General features: G+C 36.0%; 1 protein-coding gene across 1 annotated transcript in view; it reads left to right on the top strand.

Annotated features, from left to right (window-relative positions):
- Positions 1 to 1,250, top strand: part of LOC145682198 (glycine receptor subunit alpha-4-like) — a 96,247-nt gene extending 94,997 nt beyond the window's left edge. Inside the window, exon 11 of the mRNA XM_081753781.1 lies at positions 1,115 to 1,250. Within this exon, the coding sequence (XP_081609907.1) occupies positions 1,115 to 1,250 (136 nt within the window). The remainder of the gene's footprint in view (positions 1 to 1,114) is intronic.
- The last annotated feature ends 15,638 nt before the right edge of the window (positions 1,251 to 16,888 follow it).

The raw sequence follows: 16,888 nt of genomic DNA, 5'->3' as shown, positions 1-16,888 counted from the left end.
GATGGTTTCTCAAGTTTTAAAAGAAGGAAAACAGTCGCTGGCTAAAGGTGAGCTGAATTTCTCTACACCGACAGGTAAAAAGAATCCAAGGAAAAAGCGAATACAAACAGATGATTTTGCTAAAGGTGCAATTAGGCGAAAAATTCATGAATTTTACACAGTAAAGAAAGTAGTTCCAACATTACGAAAACTAACTAAAGCTATAAGAGAGGACGGCATATTAGATTGTAGCAGTGAGTATTTAAGGTGTCTTTTAAGGTCTATAGGGTTTAGGTGGAGAAAATGTCAGTCAAGGAGAAAGATTTTGATTGAAAATCCGAACATTGCTGAGTGGCGTGCACGATATTTAAGGGACCTGCGTGAATACAGAAAACAAGGTAGGCCAATTGTATATGTTGATGAAACCTACATTCACGCATCACATTCAGTACCGGCGTGTTGGCAAAGTGAGAGTGAAATAGGTGTAACAGAAACTGTTGGAAAAGGGCCACGTCTTATTATTGTCCATGTAGGAGGGGAATTAGGGTTTGTTGATAATGCTTTATTAATGTTCAAATCTAAGCAAAAAAGTGAGATTATCATGATGACATGAACAGTAGAAATTTTTCAAAATGGATCGATGAAAAACTACTTCCTAATCTTCCCGAAAACAGCGTTGTTGTCGTTGATAATGCCAGTTATCACAATGTTCAAATCAATAAAAGACCAACTATGTCTTCACTTAAAAGCGACATGATACAGTGGCTATCAACGACAGACAAACCTATAAACGAAACCGAAATTGAAGCGGAGAATAGAGTAAAAACATTGTGGAGAATGAACAAAAGACAACTGTTCTTAAGAATTCAAAGTGTACCTTATGTGAAACAATACGCGATTGACAAGAAATTTATAAACGCGGGGCACACTATAATAAGACTTCCACCTTACCACGCAGACTTAAATCCTATTGAACTTGTGTGGGGGGAAATCAAGACCAAAGCGAGGCAATCATTTCCGATTCACTGGATGCAAAGAAAGAATTACTGGGAAAGTTATTTAATGAATAGTCACGACAGAAATGGGTAAAATGTTGTGAACATGTGAAAAAAATTGAAGATTCTTACTTTGAAAGAGACGGACTTATGGATGAGCGTGTAGATGAACTGATAATTAGACTTGGTGAAACCGATTCAGACTCAGATTCATCGGCCGATACAGACTCAGATGAGTGGGAGAGTGAAACTGAAGGAGAAATGGAAAACATTTAGAAGGTGAGTTCTGTTCTATCGTTTATTTATTTTTCATTAAAATTAATTTCGAACTTTTCCAACGGTTTTAATTCATATATTACGTTGGTAAGAAATACTTAATTATTTCCCCTAATCGTACTTAATTCTTTTAATATTCAAATAGAAAATATTAAAATGCATTAACAATTTAAAACAGTCAATATACAGCATTTACACTTAAATGTCGTAGAAAATCCTCAGACCATTCCGCTCCCTGCAGATTGCAACACTGCAAAACATCATTGTCACGGAGAAGGGAGTGGGGAAATGTAGGATTAGGTGCGCAACAGCTAGGTTGCAGCGTTCTGTTTACAAACTTGTTCACTTATACTACTACTACTACTACTACTTATATCGAGAACAGAACCCAACCAACCCCTGCGGGGCTTCTAACCCGTTCCTACTACTACTACTACTACTATTGCTACTAATTACCACTACTACTACTATTGCTACTAACTACTACTACTACTGCTACTACTACTACTTATACTAAAGCTTCCTTACCACAAGATTTACATCTTAAATCTTTATAACATGCGATTCCGATTCATTATGAACTAGTATGAATCGTTAGAATTACTATGATTCGTTAAAAATCACTGGGGGGAGCGGGCTATACTCAATCCAAGTTAAATATATAGATATTATTCTACGATAAGCTGGTTTTTATTTTAATAATAAAAATGTGGTAAATAAAATAAATAGAAAGATTAATCTCAACAATTGGCGCCGTCGATATTTTCAATCTATGTGCAATATTTTTATTTAAGTGTCAATCATGATAATGTGCAAAGAACCATTATATATTAATTTAAGATGCAATGCTCAAATAATAAAATTTCTGGTCGATACAGGTGCGGCCGTTTCAGCCGTTAGTTATACTTCACCGTTACTAAAAGGAATGTTGATAGAGCCATTTCAGGGTCGACTCAATAATGCTGATGGCTCACCCATTAATACTTTAGGTAAATGTACAATCAAAGTAGAGCACTTAAACTACAATGATAATTTATCTTTAATGGTAGTTAAACAAGAGATATTCCAGCCGGTTTTAGGAAGATGTTGGTTGGATTCGATGATTCTGCAGTGGAGGAGTCAGTTAGCATACATGTTTGGAGGTCCTGAAGAATTGAAGCAAGTAGAAGCTGAGAGCAATCAGTCGGTAAAAGTATTAGAGAATCAGGTGTTGCAGCAATTTGGTGAAATTTTTAATGGATCTATTAATGTTCCTATTAAAGATTTTAAAGTGACTATTCCTTTAAGACAAGGCTGTCACTCCAATATTTAGAAAAGCATATGACATAGTATATTCATTACAGGAGCAAGTTAAGAAGGAATTGGATAGTTTAATGCTGGGGTTTTAAAGAAGATTTCACAAGCGGATTGGGCTACTCCAATTGTAATTGTTACGAAAAAGAATGGAACTATAAGGTTATGTCTAGATTTTAAACTAACAGTAAATTTAGTTACAGAAAGAGATTGTTATCCTCTACCTAAAATACAAGACTTGCTGAATAGATTATCGTGTGCTAAGTACTTTGTACTGTTAGATCTAAAACAAGCTTATTTACAAATAAAGGTGCAGGAAGATTCGTAGAAATATTTAGTAATTAACACTCCTGGGGTTTATATTTACAGCATCGGTTACCATTTGGGCTTAATTGTTCAGCGCAAATTTTCCAAACATTTATGGATAATGTCTTACAAGGTTTGGAAGGAGTAGCTTGTTATCTTGATGACGTGCTTATTTGGAACATACGGTGGAAGAATGTTATCAGAGAACAGTGCAAGACTTGAAGAAATGTAAACGTTACAACATACAGGTAAACAAAGAAAAAAGTATTTTCTTCGTTATGAATTTCTACCATAGACACTTACCTTCATTGCCGTCCTGTATTCCGACATTATATGGATTATTGAAAAAAGGTGTACGCTGGGAATGGTCTAGCAAACAAGAGAGCGAGTTTCAGTTAGCGAAAAGCATGCTGCAAGATGCTTTACATCGAATTTTACATCCATTCGATGAAACATCAAAGGTGGTACTGATGACAGATACCTCTCCAGACTGAGTAGGGGCAGTACTGTACAATGAAATAGATAGTCAGTTTAAAACAGTAGCTTGTACTTCAGCTACTCTATTGGAAGCGGAGAAAAAATATTCCCAATTCGAAAGAGAGGCTTTACCCTTGTAGGAATTATAGGAATTATAAGATTACATACGCTTGTAGTTTTATTTACAAGAATAGATAGAAACTTAAGATCGAAATGTATTATGTATTTGTACCTACCCTGGTTTCATATACTCAAACAAAAGTGAAAGCAGCTTTACGCATTTTCTGTCATTTATCAATGTTTATCTCTTGCTTCCTTGTGTACTTTTTCCACCATTAGATCATTTAATCATTCATTATTTGATAATCTAATGCCTCCAGCCTCAGTATTAATTTATCACATAATTATATAGTTTTCGATCAATCAAACATTTACCATTTTATTATTAAATCATTAATCTAACCCTTTCCGGATCCCGGCTTTTTGGGCTATTTTTTGACTTTCAGTCAAGCAGCAACTACATCGTCACTATTTATCCTAGCATCATGGTTCATACCTCATTCTTTTCAGAATGGAGCTGGCTTTCAAATGATATCACTTGCATGCTCATACCATTTACCAGGAGCGGGAGAAATGATGTCAAAGGGAAAATTTCGGAGGGAAAATTTTTTCTCGCACATTGGGCCCCCCCTGGAGCGACCCTGTGTAAACGTAGCCATCTTAAAAAAATCTCATAAATAGTACTTGGTATACTGAATGTGTGTGCCAAATTTCAAGTTTCTATCTTGAATGCCAAGGGCGGGAGAAATTTTATCAGGAATTCCCACCATGCCCAAATTACCGTAAAACACCATGATCTCAGGTAAACCATTCACTTGTCTCCATCATGTATCTAAGGCGGGAAAATGAGGAAAAACGGGATTTTTGGGTAAAAATATCCCTTTTTTCAACTTTTTGACCCTCTGGATTCCCCCTGTTTTAACGCAGAAATCTGAAAAAATCTGGTAAATACTACTCGGTGGACTGCATGATTGTGCAAAATTTCAATCTTCTACGTGCAAAAATAAGCCCGCCAAAAATATTTTACATAAACCCCTCAAAAAGTATTACACGAAAATATAAATTTTAGACTTATGACGTCATCACCTCCTATGTCTCGACGCAGGAAGGTGTGAAACCATACGTAATGTCTTCTACAATGCCTCTGGACTTGAAAAACAAAAAAAAAACGGACGAAAAAGCTCAAATAGGAGAATTATAACGCAATGTACCATGAAACACCCCGTATGGTACAAATTGTACCATGGGATCCCCAAAGGGCTATACCTAGGTGATTGTAAAATGATGCCAGCTTGTCGAGGGTCTCGTTTTCTATTTTCTAAATCTGTTCACCTTCGTTTACGCTAGTTTGACATTTGAGCTGAAAGGTAAAACTGTTTACACAATGCTTCAAAAAAACTACCATGATATATTGTAAATATCGGATTTAACTGTATCATATTGTGCACTGCTAGAAGAAACTTTCGGTAAGTTTATGACATCTTATATTTTCGAACTGGAATAGAAAATTGCTTAATAATAAAGTACAATTTGTTCTTCCCTGTGCATTTATTTAAAGCTCAAGCTAGATTTTCCCAATTGATATTGAAGTTTATGGAACAGGCGATATGAATCATGCTCAGGAATTTAAACGATTTTTTCTCGTATAAAGTGAAAATCGAAGTTAAGACAATAACAGACGAAAGCCTGTCATAGACCTCTTCCAAGTTACTAGATATAAATTAAATTAAGAGAAAGTTGAATATATCTATGTACCATAATTATAATTGAGGTTGCAGATCTAAAGTAACAGTTCGTTCGTTCTATCTTCGATAGTAAATAATTCGTTCTATCTTAGCGATCTAGTTCTCTTTGGAGAGGGATGGAACTTGAACTAATGTGGGCCTTGGTAGATTAAATTCTTTGATGCAAAAGATGTCGAAGGAAGAAACCACACAAATGAAGAGGTGAGGGGGAAAGGGGATGTCCATTTTTTTTTTTTTAATTTTTCAGGAAATGATTTTTAAAGTTCAAAACATTTTATTTCGTAAACTAATCGTGGAAAATGCTTCAAATTTGTTTTACAAGTTCGTTTATGCTCAACGTATACTATTGTAAGTAAAAGAATACAGAAAAACTGATATGAGGTTGGTTTGTGCTGGGGCAAAAGAGGTCTATTGTAGGCAAAACAATGAAAAGAAAAGCGATTGTTTTTCTTAAAATTATAAACAATATTATTAAAAATAGATCGTTTTCTTCCTTTGTCGTTTTTATCCTCGTTTACTCCGATAATTACTTCTTTGGTAGTTCCACATTTTTTGAATAGAAGATTTGAGCATCTGGACTGCATAAGACCTTCAAAACATTGCAGATTCTACCATTTTTCTTCAGATAGGCAACTTCCCTTTAAAAAAGAGGAAACGATCTTGTAAATCACATTAATAATTATAATTATCGTATTGATCATAGCATCTTATTAAAACTATTCTCAACCGATGAAACAGTACTGTATTGTACATCGAAAATTTTGGAAATGAAGGGTACGGGGAAAAAACAAGGAATGTCCATGTATGTGCTTCTTCGGGTGCTTTGTCCTATCTGTTGGTGACTCTTGGCACTATTTGACTGTCTATGTCGTGCATGCGTAGATGTAGAAATGTTCATGTAAAAAATGGCAAAAGATTTTATAACCCTATTCTTTGTACGCGGTTTTCAATATTAAAACGCTGTTTTCTCGAAAATGCAGTTTTGTGACATTCCTTGTTTTTTCCCCTTACCCTTCAAATGTACTTTTATCCTTGAATCAGTATCAAGTATGGGAGACTAACGCAAGAAGAAGCGGGGTACAAAAGTTCATTGACTTTGTTGACTGATAGTCAACGTCGTATAAACGACTATCTGATATTGCTTATGGAAAAGTGCACTTGCTTAAGCAAGTTTGACGATATTAGAACGTTAAAAATCAGGGTCTGGGGCAAGAGTGATATATTTTTAACTCATTTAGTATGTAATAATTCATTGAATATAGCTGTATTGCACGCGTGTCCGTGATAGAACAAGATGGCATGATAATCTAAATTTTGACCAAAAGTGGACCTGCCCCCTTTTTCCACTGTAAGTGATGACGATACCCCGTTCTTCCATTTACAAGGTTTCTATAAACGGCTATAGCAGACTAACCATAAACCTTTTCCCACTTTTTGACATATTGAATGAAACCACTCAGCGTGCTCTACAAGATGGTATGAAAATCTAAATTTTGCCCAAAAGTGGACACCACCCTTCCCCCCTAGACTCTTCAAATAAGTTATTAAAGTTAAATGTTTTGGAAATACACATGATACAGCTGAACGGTTCGTTTGTACGCAGGGGCGGATCCAGGACCGACTTCTGGGGGGGCGGTGAGTTATCATATTGCTACTTTTAAGGGCTCCAAAGTTTGGGATGAGTTTTATTTATATATATAAAATAAGAAAGTTTCCTCTTCTGGGGGGGGGCAATCGCCCCGATCGCCCCCCTCGATCCGCCCCTGTTTGTACGTAATATTAAGGACAAAGAACAAGTTGCGAAAAACCGATACTTGCTATCTGTAGTAATTGTGCTACTTTTTTGGGGGAGATTTTAAGCTACTTTGTTCGGACCACAAAAAATGCAAACCTCCTCGAAACTTTACATCTTTAGCGGTCTTATAAATTTTATCTCTGATTTTGATTTAGAAGACATCAAAAGATATTCACAATGATTTATTGCAATGTATTCTGGAAATGTGCCATGGTGCTACAAAAGAGGAAACAAAAATGCTGATTATGTTGTTAGAAAAATGGGCGAAATTCCTGACAACTATTTTTCATCTGAAAATACTATTCTAGTATTTCTACTTGTCTGGAGACAAAACATTAATTAATCTGACTTCGTATTCTGAATTGAAATGTTTCATAAGATAATGCCTCATATGGATATTCTTTTTAATTTGTTCTAGAAATGGTCAGTAGAACGCAACAATAACTGAATAAGCCACTGATTCGTTCTGAGAAACCATTAATATATACCTTAACAAGATAGCTATTGTTATTCATTGCAAAAGGGAAAGAAATGAGACCAGAACATTTATATGACTTTGTGCCTAGAGAAGTAACCCTGTGTGGAATGCCAACCCAAAGAAATATTTTCTTTCAGTAGCCATCTTACTGCTTCTAGTTTATCAAGTTTAAAGTGCTTGCAGATTATTACAGTATTACAACAGTATAATGGCGTATTTTTGAAGATTGTACCACGATGCGAAATATATCTCCTCATTGAACAGGTATTATAAGGCAAATGATAAATTGAGTTAGATGTAATGTATACGCGAAATGAGTTTTGTAATATGCAGAGTACATTTGACGGAGTAATAAACACTTCTGACCAGAGTATATCCACTTATTTATTAAAATTAAAACACAGTATAACGGTAAATTGTCGAAACCATTACACTATATTTTAGTTTTTAATAAATAAGTGGATATGCTCTGGTCAGAAATGTTTATTATTCGTTTAGTGAGTTCCAGAGTCGTGATAGGTAGGGTAGTACCTTTGACTTTTTGCTACTTATTTTAGAGAACAATTATAAAAGGTTTACAGCGAAACATGAAGAAATCTCAATAGTGCGTGGAGTTAGCGTAAAAATATTTCACTTCCGGCTACCAGTCTGCAATTTTACACAGTTCTGATATGTATACGAAAGAACAGAAAACCGCCGGGAGACACTCGATCCAATGTCCAGAACTCGTGTGATGACGTCATCAAAATGGCAGACAGCTCGATTCATAAAATAAGCCATATCTCCGTTATTTATGAACCGATTTTCTTCAAACTCGGCTCATTTTAAAGAAAATTAAATTTGCAATAAAACATGTTACCAAAATATTTCCTCTAAATTAACCATTTCGGAGTTATTTAAGAATTTATTAAATTAATGAGTATTTATTGAAGAAAAGTACAAAATAACTCCGAAACCCTTAGTTTTAGACGAAACACTTACGTAACGTGTTATATTATTAATTTCATTACCTTTAAAATGAGCTATTAACGAAGAAAATCGGTCCATAAATAACTGAGATATCACATATAACGTGTTAATTACATTATTAAAATGGCGGTCACGACTTCTAACAGATAGCGACAAATTCAGCCAAAATACTTCACTACCATATACCAGTCCCAAATTTTACACAGAATTTGTATACATAATAAATAATTTTAAAATACTTGGGAGGCACTTGATTTAACACGGTGTACTCCTATGTTGACGTAATCAAAATGGCCGCCGGTATTAAAAACATAGGTTTGCTTAAATACACTTAACTCCGTTACCAATCATTTTATTGAGTCTTCCAATTGTTCCGTTTGAAAGAGCATGAAATAAGCTACAAAAATTTTATTCGATTTTAAATGGTTTATGGCGATGAGAGCGTGGAAGGGGGAAAAAATTAATGTTTTGAAATGGTTGCTGTTGGCTTACTATATTTTGCAATGACATTTCTGTTATTACAAGAGGCGTTCACTCAAGTAAAGACACATTACATCCATTGCAATGTTGCATGCTTGTATAATTTTTTATGAGTGATTCATCTTTAATTATAAATTATACCACAAAAGAGTGAACATGAAAATAAAAATAGTTATTTACATCTTTTAGTGGATCCAATGCTCTTTTTACTGATTGGCAAAAATGAAAGAAATAAGCTTTTCTCTTTTAGGAAGGGTAACAGATGTTTACAACAGTTTCTCACAATGAAAACAAGTACAGTTCATATGGATTATTAACGCGGAAGGCACAACTATTGAAAACAATATAAACTTTAAACAAAGTGACAAGTTTGTAAGATTAAACTTAATTTCTGCATTGACCCTCACAACTACAAAGTAAAGTGCGAAGTTCGTGTATTTTTACACATCGACAGCGCGTGCAAATCTGTTTGCACTTGCATGCTATCAACTCTTTTAGCTTTTCCATGGTGAAGTTTGGGTTTGTCGACCAGTGGGGCTCATAGTCATCTGCGGTCTTCTTCCATCCCCACTCACAAGGATCCATGCGTTGACTGTTCCGTTGAAGACAGTTTGTCCACAAAGAACATTGTAGGATGGCCCTCTTCAAGTGTTGCAACAGAGCGTTGCTGGTTGGTGGAATATTTTCAATAGGTCTGTTTTGCTGGGTAAAGAGAATCCGCCTGGTTTCATTGACGGTCTCTGCAGAACTTGATGAATGGTACATAAGAAGTACAAAGCGTTGAATGAGTGAAAACGTGTCATCTTCAGAGATGTGGTCCAGAACTTGAGAATATGCCGAAAAAGCTTTGTCTAGGTCTCGGAAAGTCATCCACGTTTTCCATGCAGTTGTTTTACCAATACTTGCAAAACTTGACACAGTGTCAGGCCCCGTAAATGCATGGAAGAAAGGCAAAAGATATGGAACTCCTCGTGGAACTTTGTTGTGTAACTCGTGGATCGGAAGGTATTGGATGTGCTTTCCACTGCCGTATTCCATCCAAAATTCTTTCAGTGTATTGAGTCTAGAAAAGGCATACATAGCAATTACTACCACGTCACTATCAACAGTTTTCACAATGACCTTAGAACAACCCGAGTATTTCATGGCATGCCATATATGAAGTAGGAGAGGGGCATCGGCTTCTTCATGGAATTCGGAAGATATAGCTTCAAATGTCGCCTCCATTTGCGATCCAATTACCGTGTCTCTGTAGGTGCAAATGACTTTTTTCCCGCCGGGGAGATCCATTATGACCAGGTTTTCAGCTAAAAATTTAAAGTGTTCTTCTTTGTTTTTACTGTGAGCAAGGAACTTACTGAAATATTTGGGGATGACAACATTAGATTTTACATCTATTCTGAGCCCAGACCCTCTCGACTGTCTTACGTCATTTTTTAGGCTTCCTTCTAGGTAGCGGTCAAAAACTAGGGCAACTCTTTCCACAGATCTTAATCTCATTAGAATGTATGGTTTAACAATCTGGTTGCAGTACTCTTGAAATGCCCGGCTGGATTTAGGGACAAGCATATGAATCAAGGCTGCTGCATCGATTATGAGCGAAGAAACTTCGGGCTCATGAGCAGTGGTCACTCGAACTCCACTTGACTCGACGATACAGGACACCACGTCGGATTTTTTATTGGTTTTCTGAGCTTACCGCAGTCAGATATGGAAGGTGGACATGAGCTATTTTTATGGGCAAAGAACTTTTTGACGTCAATTCCCCTTGATTGACTGGCAACGTACAACTTGGCAAAAAGAGTACTGTCTTTTCTCAGGTCTACTATATTCTGCTTGTCTTTGAACTATAATTTCTTAGCACTCATCAATGGAAGGTTGTTTCTTTTGATGACTTCATTGATGGAAACTTTTCTAAGGACCAACCGATCTTCGACAAACGTATCAAATTGGATTTTCCCTGTAGCATTTGCCGACATTAACACTCATCGCATTTTCTTCTGGGAGAATGATTCTACTGCTGTTGACTGTAGTTAACTCGTCATCTTCGAATGGGTTGCCGTGTGATTCAAACACTTCAACAAGAGTAGAAACAAGGTTTTCGAATTTCTTATGAAAACTTGGAGTATCTTCATGATCCTCCTCGGAAGTGATGTTAGATTTCCGGTTCCGATCCTTTTCGAACTCTCCAATCATGCGAACAACTTCGGGTCCTGCAAACATCCATTGCAATAGCCCCTCCCCTTGACTTAGACGGGATAGGTTAATTGAAGAATTTTTAATTAGTTTGTTGTTCTGCTCATGTAACTGGTCATGTGCCATCCTGGAAAATTTTCTTTTAGTTTGGCAGCCAGATATATTTCCGTTTTGGAACTCGCGGAACATTGTTGGATGCATCTCTGGCAGTTGCTTTAAGTTGTACAGAAACACTGGCAGCCATCGCGCATAGTTAGTATGATCGAGAGCAAACATCCATGGACAATTTTCTCCAGAATAGAAATAAAGTCTATCAAACTGCCCTGTCGAATGCTGCGGACCAAATCTAAAAGGAGACATTCTAGCACCATGGTGGTCTTCCAGTACATTGTGTGATAGAATATTTGTTTCTTTTCTAATAATTCGGTAAGCAACAGAAGTTACCACTAGCAAAAACAAAAGAAATGTTTTTTGCGTTTTCTTCAAGTAGAAACTTCTGCCATCTACTAGAAGAAAATGTACAGATCTTCTTTCCATCCACTTCCAAGTTGTCATTGCTATATATAGTTCATATACCATTTACCTATAAACTAAATCGAATAGCATTTTTGTAGCTTATTTCATGCTCTTTCAAATGGAACAATTGGAAGACTCAATAAAATGATCGGTAACGGAGTTACGTGTATTTAAGCAAACCTATGTTTTTAATACCGGCGGCCATTTTGATGACGTCAACATAGGAGTTCACCGTGTTAAATCAAGTGTTTCCCAGGTATTTTAAAATTATTTATTATGTATATAAATACTGTGTAAAATTTGGGACTGGTATATAGAAGTGAAGTATTTTGGCTGAATTTGTCGCTATCTGTTAGAAGTCGTGACCACCATTTTAATAATGTAATTAACACGTTATATGTGATATCTCAGTTATTTATGGACCGATTTTCTTCGTTAATAGCTCATTTTAAAGGTAATGAAATTAATAATATAACACGTTACGTAAGTGTTTCGTCTAAAACTAAGGGTTTCGGAGTTATTTTGTACTTTTCTTCAATAAATACTCATTAATTTATTAAATTCTTAAATAACTCCGAAACGGTTAATTTTAGAGGAAATATTTTGGTAACATGTTTTATTGCAAATTTAATTTTCTTTAAAATGAGCCGAGTTTGAAGAAAATCGGTTCATAAATAACGGAGATATGGCTTATTTTATGAATCGAGCTGTCTGCCATTTTGATGACGTCATCACACGAGTTCTGGACATCGGATCGAGTGTCTCCCGGCGGTTTTCTGTTCTTTCGTATACATATCAGAACTGTGTAAAATTGCAGACTGGTAGCCGGAAGTGAAATATTTTGGTGGTTTCTGACACTAACTCCATGGGAATTGTTAAAAAAAAAAAAAAAGAATTTGTAAATGATGTCTAAGACGCACTGCCAGTTTGGGTGGTTCATCTCGCTCCTCTTCATGGGCATAAAATTACCAAAAATATAAAAGTTTGGCGGTTTTTGACCTATTTTATCCTCTTTGATGAGGGCTGTATTACCGGTACCTTATATCGTTATATGATTGACTACAGGGTCTTGGACAGAAATACATGAATCTATTAGAGCGGATATATTTTCTTTCATATGACAAGGGCACGTGAAGGAACCGTCTCAAATAATTTTCGGGGTCAAAGTCAAGGTTAATATTTTGGCACAAGCAGGGCCATGTTCTAATACTTTGTTCTCTTGGATGAGTATAAAATTGCCAAAACTTAAAAACTTTGGCAGGAGGACCTAATTTTGTGTGTCAAAAGCTCAAGGTTCAGTGTTGAGTTAGGGACTTATAGGCCTCGAACCACTGTGTCGAAAAAGAGTGCTATTGAATATTATTTCAACTTAACTTGGTCTAAAGTCTACTAATCTGGAATCCAAATTTATTTATTCTTTAAAGTTTAATTTTACTCCCATCCAAAGATGGACAGGCTACAGAAGGTAACGCCTTCTCTGGGCCATGAGCAGTCATTTATTGGTAGTTTCATTGAGAGATGTGTATCAGGATTTATTTATTGACAGATGTATTTATTTGGTTAGGCATACAGAAAAAGGTGCCCTGAGCATGGTATGTAATTTATAAGATGAAATGAATACAGGTAGCACAACATAAGGACATATGATGTTAGTTGCGATGATGGTGTTAATATTCTGCTCTAGGGCTACTCAGAGCGGGTTTAGACACTTGGAGCCCTATTAGTTAAAAACAAAGGAGAACATTCTTAAATTATGTGCAATGGATAAATAGAAAGTGACAATATCTACAGACAGGCGTTATAGTAAGGGGTGCCCTGATCATGCTCATGGATAGCAAGAAGGTGATCTAACAGTAAATATGAGTAACGTGGTGGAGCAGTAGTCTTTTCTAAGAGTTCATAAAGAAATATTAATCTTGATCTTTGACCCTGTAACTGCTTCAAATTTACAAAATTTCACTTTTCCACTCCAACGCAAATTTTGCGCTTCGTATTCAATACTGATGATAATCCGAATTCACTTAGTTCGCCTCGTGTGTCCCGTTCTTCGATTATGCTGCCATCTGATGGTATCAGGAAACAGTAGAAGAAAAGGAACAAGAGAACTGATGTGTGTAGAAGTTCGGGAAATTTGTCTGTGTGTTAGTGTGAAGCATGACAAATCAAAATTACAAAGAATTTGAAATCAAAATCGAATACTCAAAAGTTATACAATTCCGGTTGTGCATAATCGCTGAAGTTAAAGGTGATATTTTACGAACAGTTTGGGGAAATTAACAATTAATATTCTGGTATATTTTACACTCACATAAATAATTAATATTAATGTAAAATTTGGACAGACCCAGTCTCGTGATCATAAAACGGGTGGGAAAGAGACACGTTTGGCGAACGAAGAATTAATTGGCGCAAGACACCAAGATGGAGGGATATGAGTAAACTGTCCGACGAAATTATTCTACAGTTCGTTGTACATTGAATTGAACGTAAAATGTATTCTTGCTACGATGAAGATACGGAGTAGACATCTTATTTCCTTGGCAGAAGAGGCGGCACGAACATGTATTATTAGAAGATTAAGTGGATTTCGAGAAAGAGACGGACTTGTGCTTCGAGATTGAATATGCTCACGTGTAAAACAGACCTGAGACAAGGAACACATTTGAATATTCATTTATTATTCCACGAGTTAATCATACTATTGGGGCGAAAGTTGTACAAGTATCATGTAACAGATCAGGTACCGGTATGTTTAATAATAAATAGGCAGTAGAGGTACATGTAATTTTCTGTTTTGTTTCCAGAAAGCATGGTAATTGTAATGTAAGTGCATAACGTTCGTTGTGACAAGTATATGGGAGTAGATGATGTTTTCACCTATTCTCCACCTATTCTAACAGATGCAGCCTCCCGTATCCGGACCGTAGGCGGTAAGGTTGAGTGCGTTTATCGGGGTCATTGTGCGACTAACGGAGAGAGGCATTATACTTTCTTAACTCAGAGGTAATTTAGTCCAAGGCTGCATTGCTTGGGGGTGAGGAACCGGCCAAGCTCTGCGTGAGTCGCTGAATGATTGAATCATCCGGAACGCGCGAAATCGTGCTGTCGTAAAATGGCGTTCCGTTATTGGAACGAAGACTCTAAAAATGTCTCCCTAATAGTCAGGGGCGTCCAGGGATCGAACAAAGGATTTACAGAATAGCACCCGAACGGTGGACTTGAACCTGGGTTGTTATAGAATGGCGAAGGAACAGGGACTCGAACTTGGACTACCGTAAAATGGCTTTCCCTTCACGGGACAGATCAATTAATAATAATTAATATTCTTATTAAGTGATTTGTAGAGGATATAGCATCTGAAAGAAGATCTAGGTGTATTACAATACTTGATAGGTTCCAGTTTTCATGATATGCTATATGCGCTAAATTGAAAGTATTATTCGTGTTTATTGTGTTTTATGCATTTTGTAAAGTATAATCATGGCAGAAAGTGAAAATTTAGCCTTGCAAAGTTTGCTTGATGCTATCAACGAATATAAAATTGATACCAAACAACGGCTTAATAATACCAAACAACAAATAGAAAATTTTCCAACCAAACTGAACAACGGTTAGAGAAATCTTTTGACGGTGTTACAAATAGAGTATTGACGTTAAAGGAAGCTTCTAATTGAAAGAGAGCCTAGGAAAAAGTGCCGAAACAATTCAAGAAGTTAAATGTAGCATTAACTGTAGTGTAAACAGAATTAATCGTGCAGGTTCAGATAGGGTTAAACGATTTTCGTTGCAATTATATGAAAAGCTTGAAGCACTAAAGAAAGAAAGAAATGAAGTAAATAGTGTTGTAGTTAGTGGTACTTGTAGAGATAAAGAATATGTGAGTAGTCCTAGTCCAGTGGTTAATGAAAGTTTTGGTCGCCAAATTGCTGTGGCAGACACCTGTGGCCTAGTCTAAAATAGTCGATAAGCAACAGGTAAAAGAAAATTGTATGTTGTGTAAAGGGTTGAATGATATTCACGAGATGTGTGTATACTGTTTAGCGAAGAACAGCACTAATGTTGTCGTTTATTGTACTGAAATTGGAGGCAAAAGTAAGACCTCGACGCGCATTAGTACCGCAGGAACTTGAAAGTGCCCCAGGTAGTGTACCGCTTAATGAGTTAGAATTCATCCCTGCCTCCACTAGTTTTTAGTTTCTTAATGTAACAGTTGTCCAACTAGGTAGTGTTGGAAGTAATCTGGACAAATGTGAGTTAGTAGTCAGTCAAATACAAATTAACCAGATCAAACAAATAACTTTCTTTGTACTCGTATGCAAAATATCTGTAAATTCGACAATCGAAAATGGTAATGAGAAGAAAAAAGAATAGTTTATCATTAAATTTTCAGTAGCGTAAAGTATGTGTGTAGCAAACTTGTTAAAAGCGCATTCATTTACAAGTTTGCGATAAAAAGAGTAAGAAAAACAAAGGTTCCGTAAAGTCCGTAGGAAAGTAAAGAAAATGTTCCGTCTGTTGCATAACTTTCATAAGTTCTCGAAAAAGGTCCTGCGTACCAATCTTAAAAGTAGATTAGACTGTCGATGTATGTAATGATAAACCATTGTAAACGTAAAAATAGTTCTGCGTACGTTTATGAATTGTCCTCCGAAAATTCTTGAATGATATTAACTTTAAAGCCAGCGATCATAGTAGATCATTAAGTATTGAATCAGCTGTTATATCAGGTGCAGACCGCAAATCGTTTGGAAATCGTAAGAATTGTAAATATTTTCAGAAAACATCCACGGGATTAGTGAGTAAACCACACGCACTTGTAAGAATCAAAAGTAAATACAAATGCAAAATGAAATGCTTGTTGATAAGAAACGGTATGTTAATAGTGTCATTACAGTAAGAAAATCCAAACATACAGGAACGCCGAAAAACAGTTTAAAATAGAATGTCATATTAGTGCTGGAATAAGATTTCAAAAATTTTAAACTGTTTTTCGGCGTTCCTGTATGTTTGGATTTTCTTACTGTAATGACACTATTAACAACGACCCGCTCGGGAGAGTAATACTCCCGGAAGTTCGTTTTTCCGCGCGCTACTCTAGACAGCTGTTTTACGCGCTATCCTAGCCAGTTGTTTTAAATTGGTCACAAAATTTATATCATGAAGTACAAGAGGAACAAAACGACCCTATATCATGGAGTACAAGGGCATAAGTACAACTACTTATCTGCATAAAAATAAATAAATCACTTTTTAAGTATTATTTTCATATTATTTTAATTTAATAAGTGTTATAAAAATGTAAAAAAAAAAACTTTCCTAGGGC

The sequence above is a fragment of the Thermobia domestica genome, chromosome 3 (assembly GCF_964235325.1).
Source record: "Thermobia domestica chromosome 3, izTheDome1.hap1.1, whole genome shotgun sequence".
In the NCBI taxonomy this organism is placed as follows: domain Eukaryota; kingdom Metazoa; phylum Arthropoda; class Insecta; order Zygentoma; family Lepismatidae; genus Thermobia; species Thermobia domestica.
Note: the sequence above shows the minus strand (reverse complement) of the source record. Positions and strands in the feature narration are given on the sequence as shown.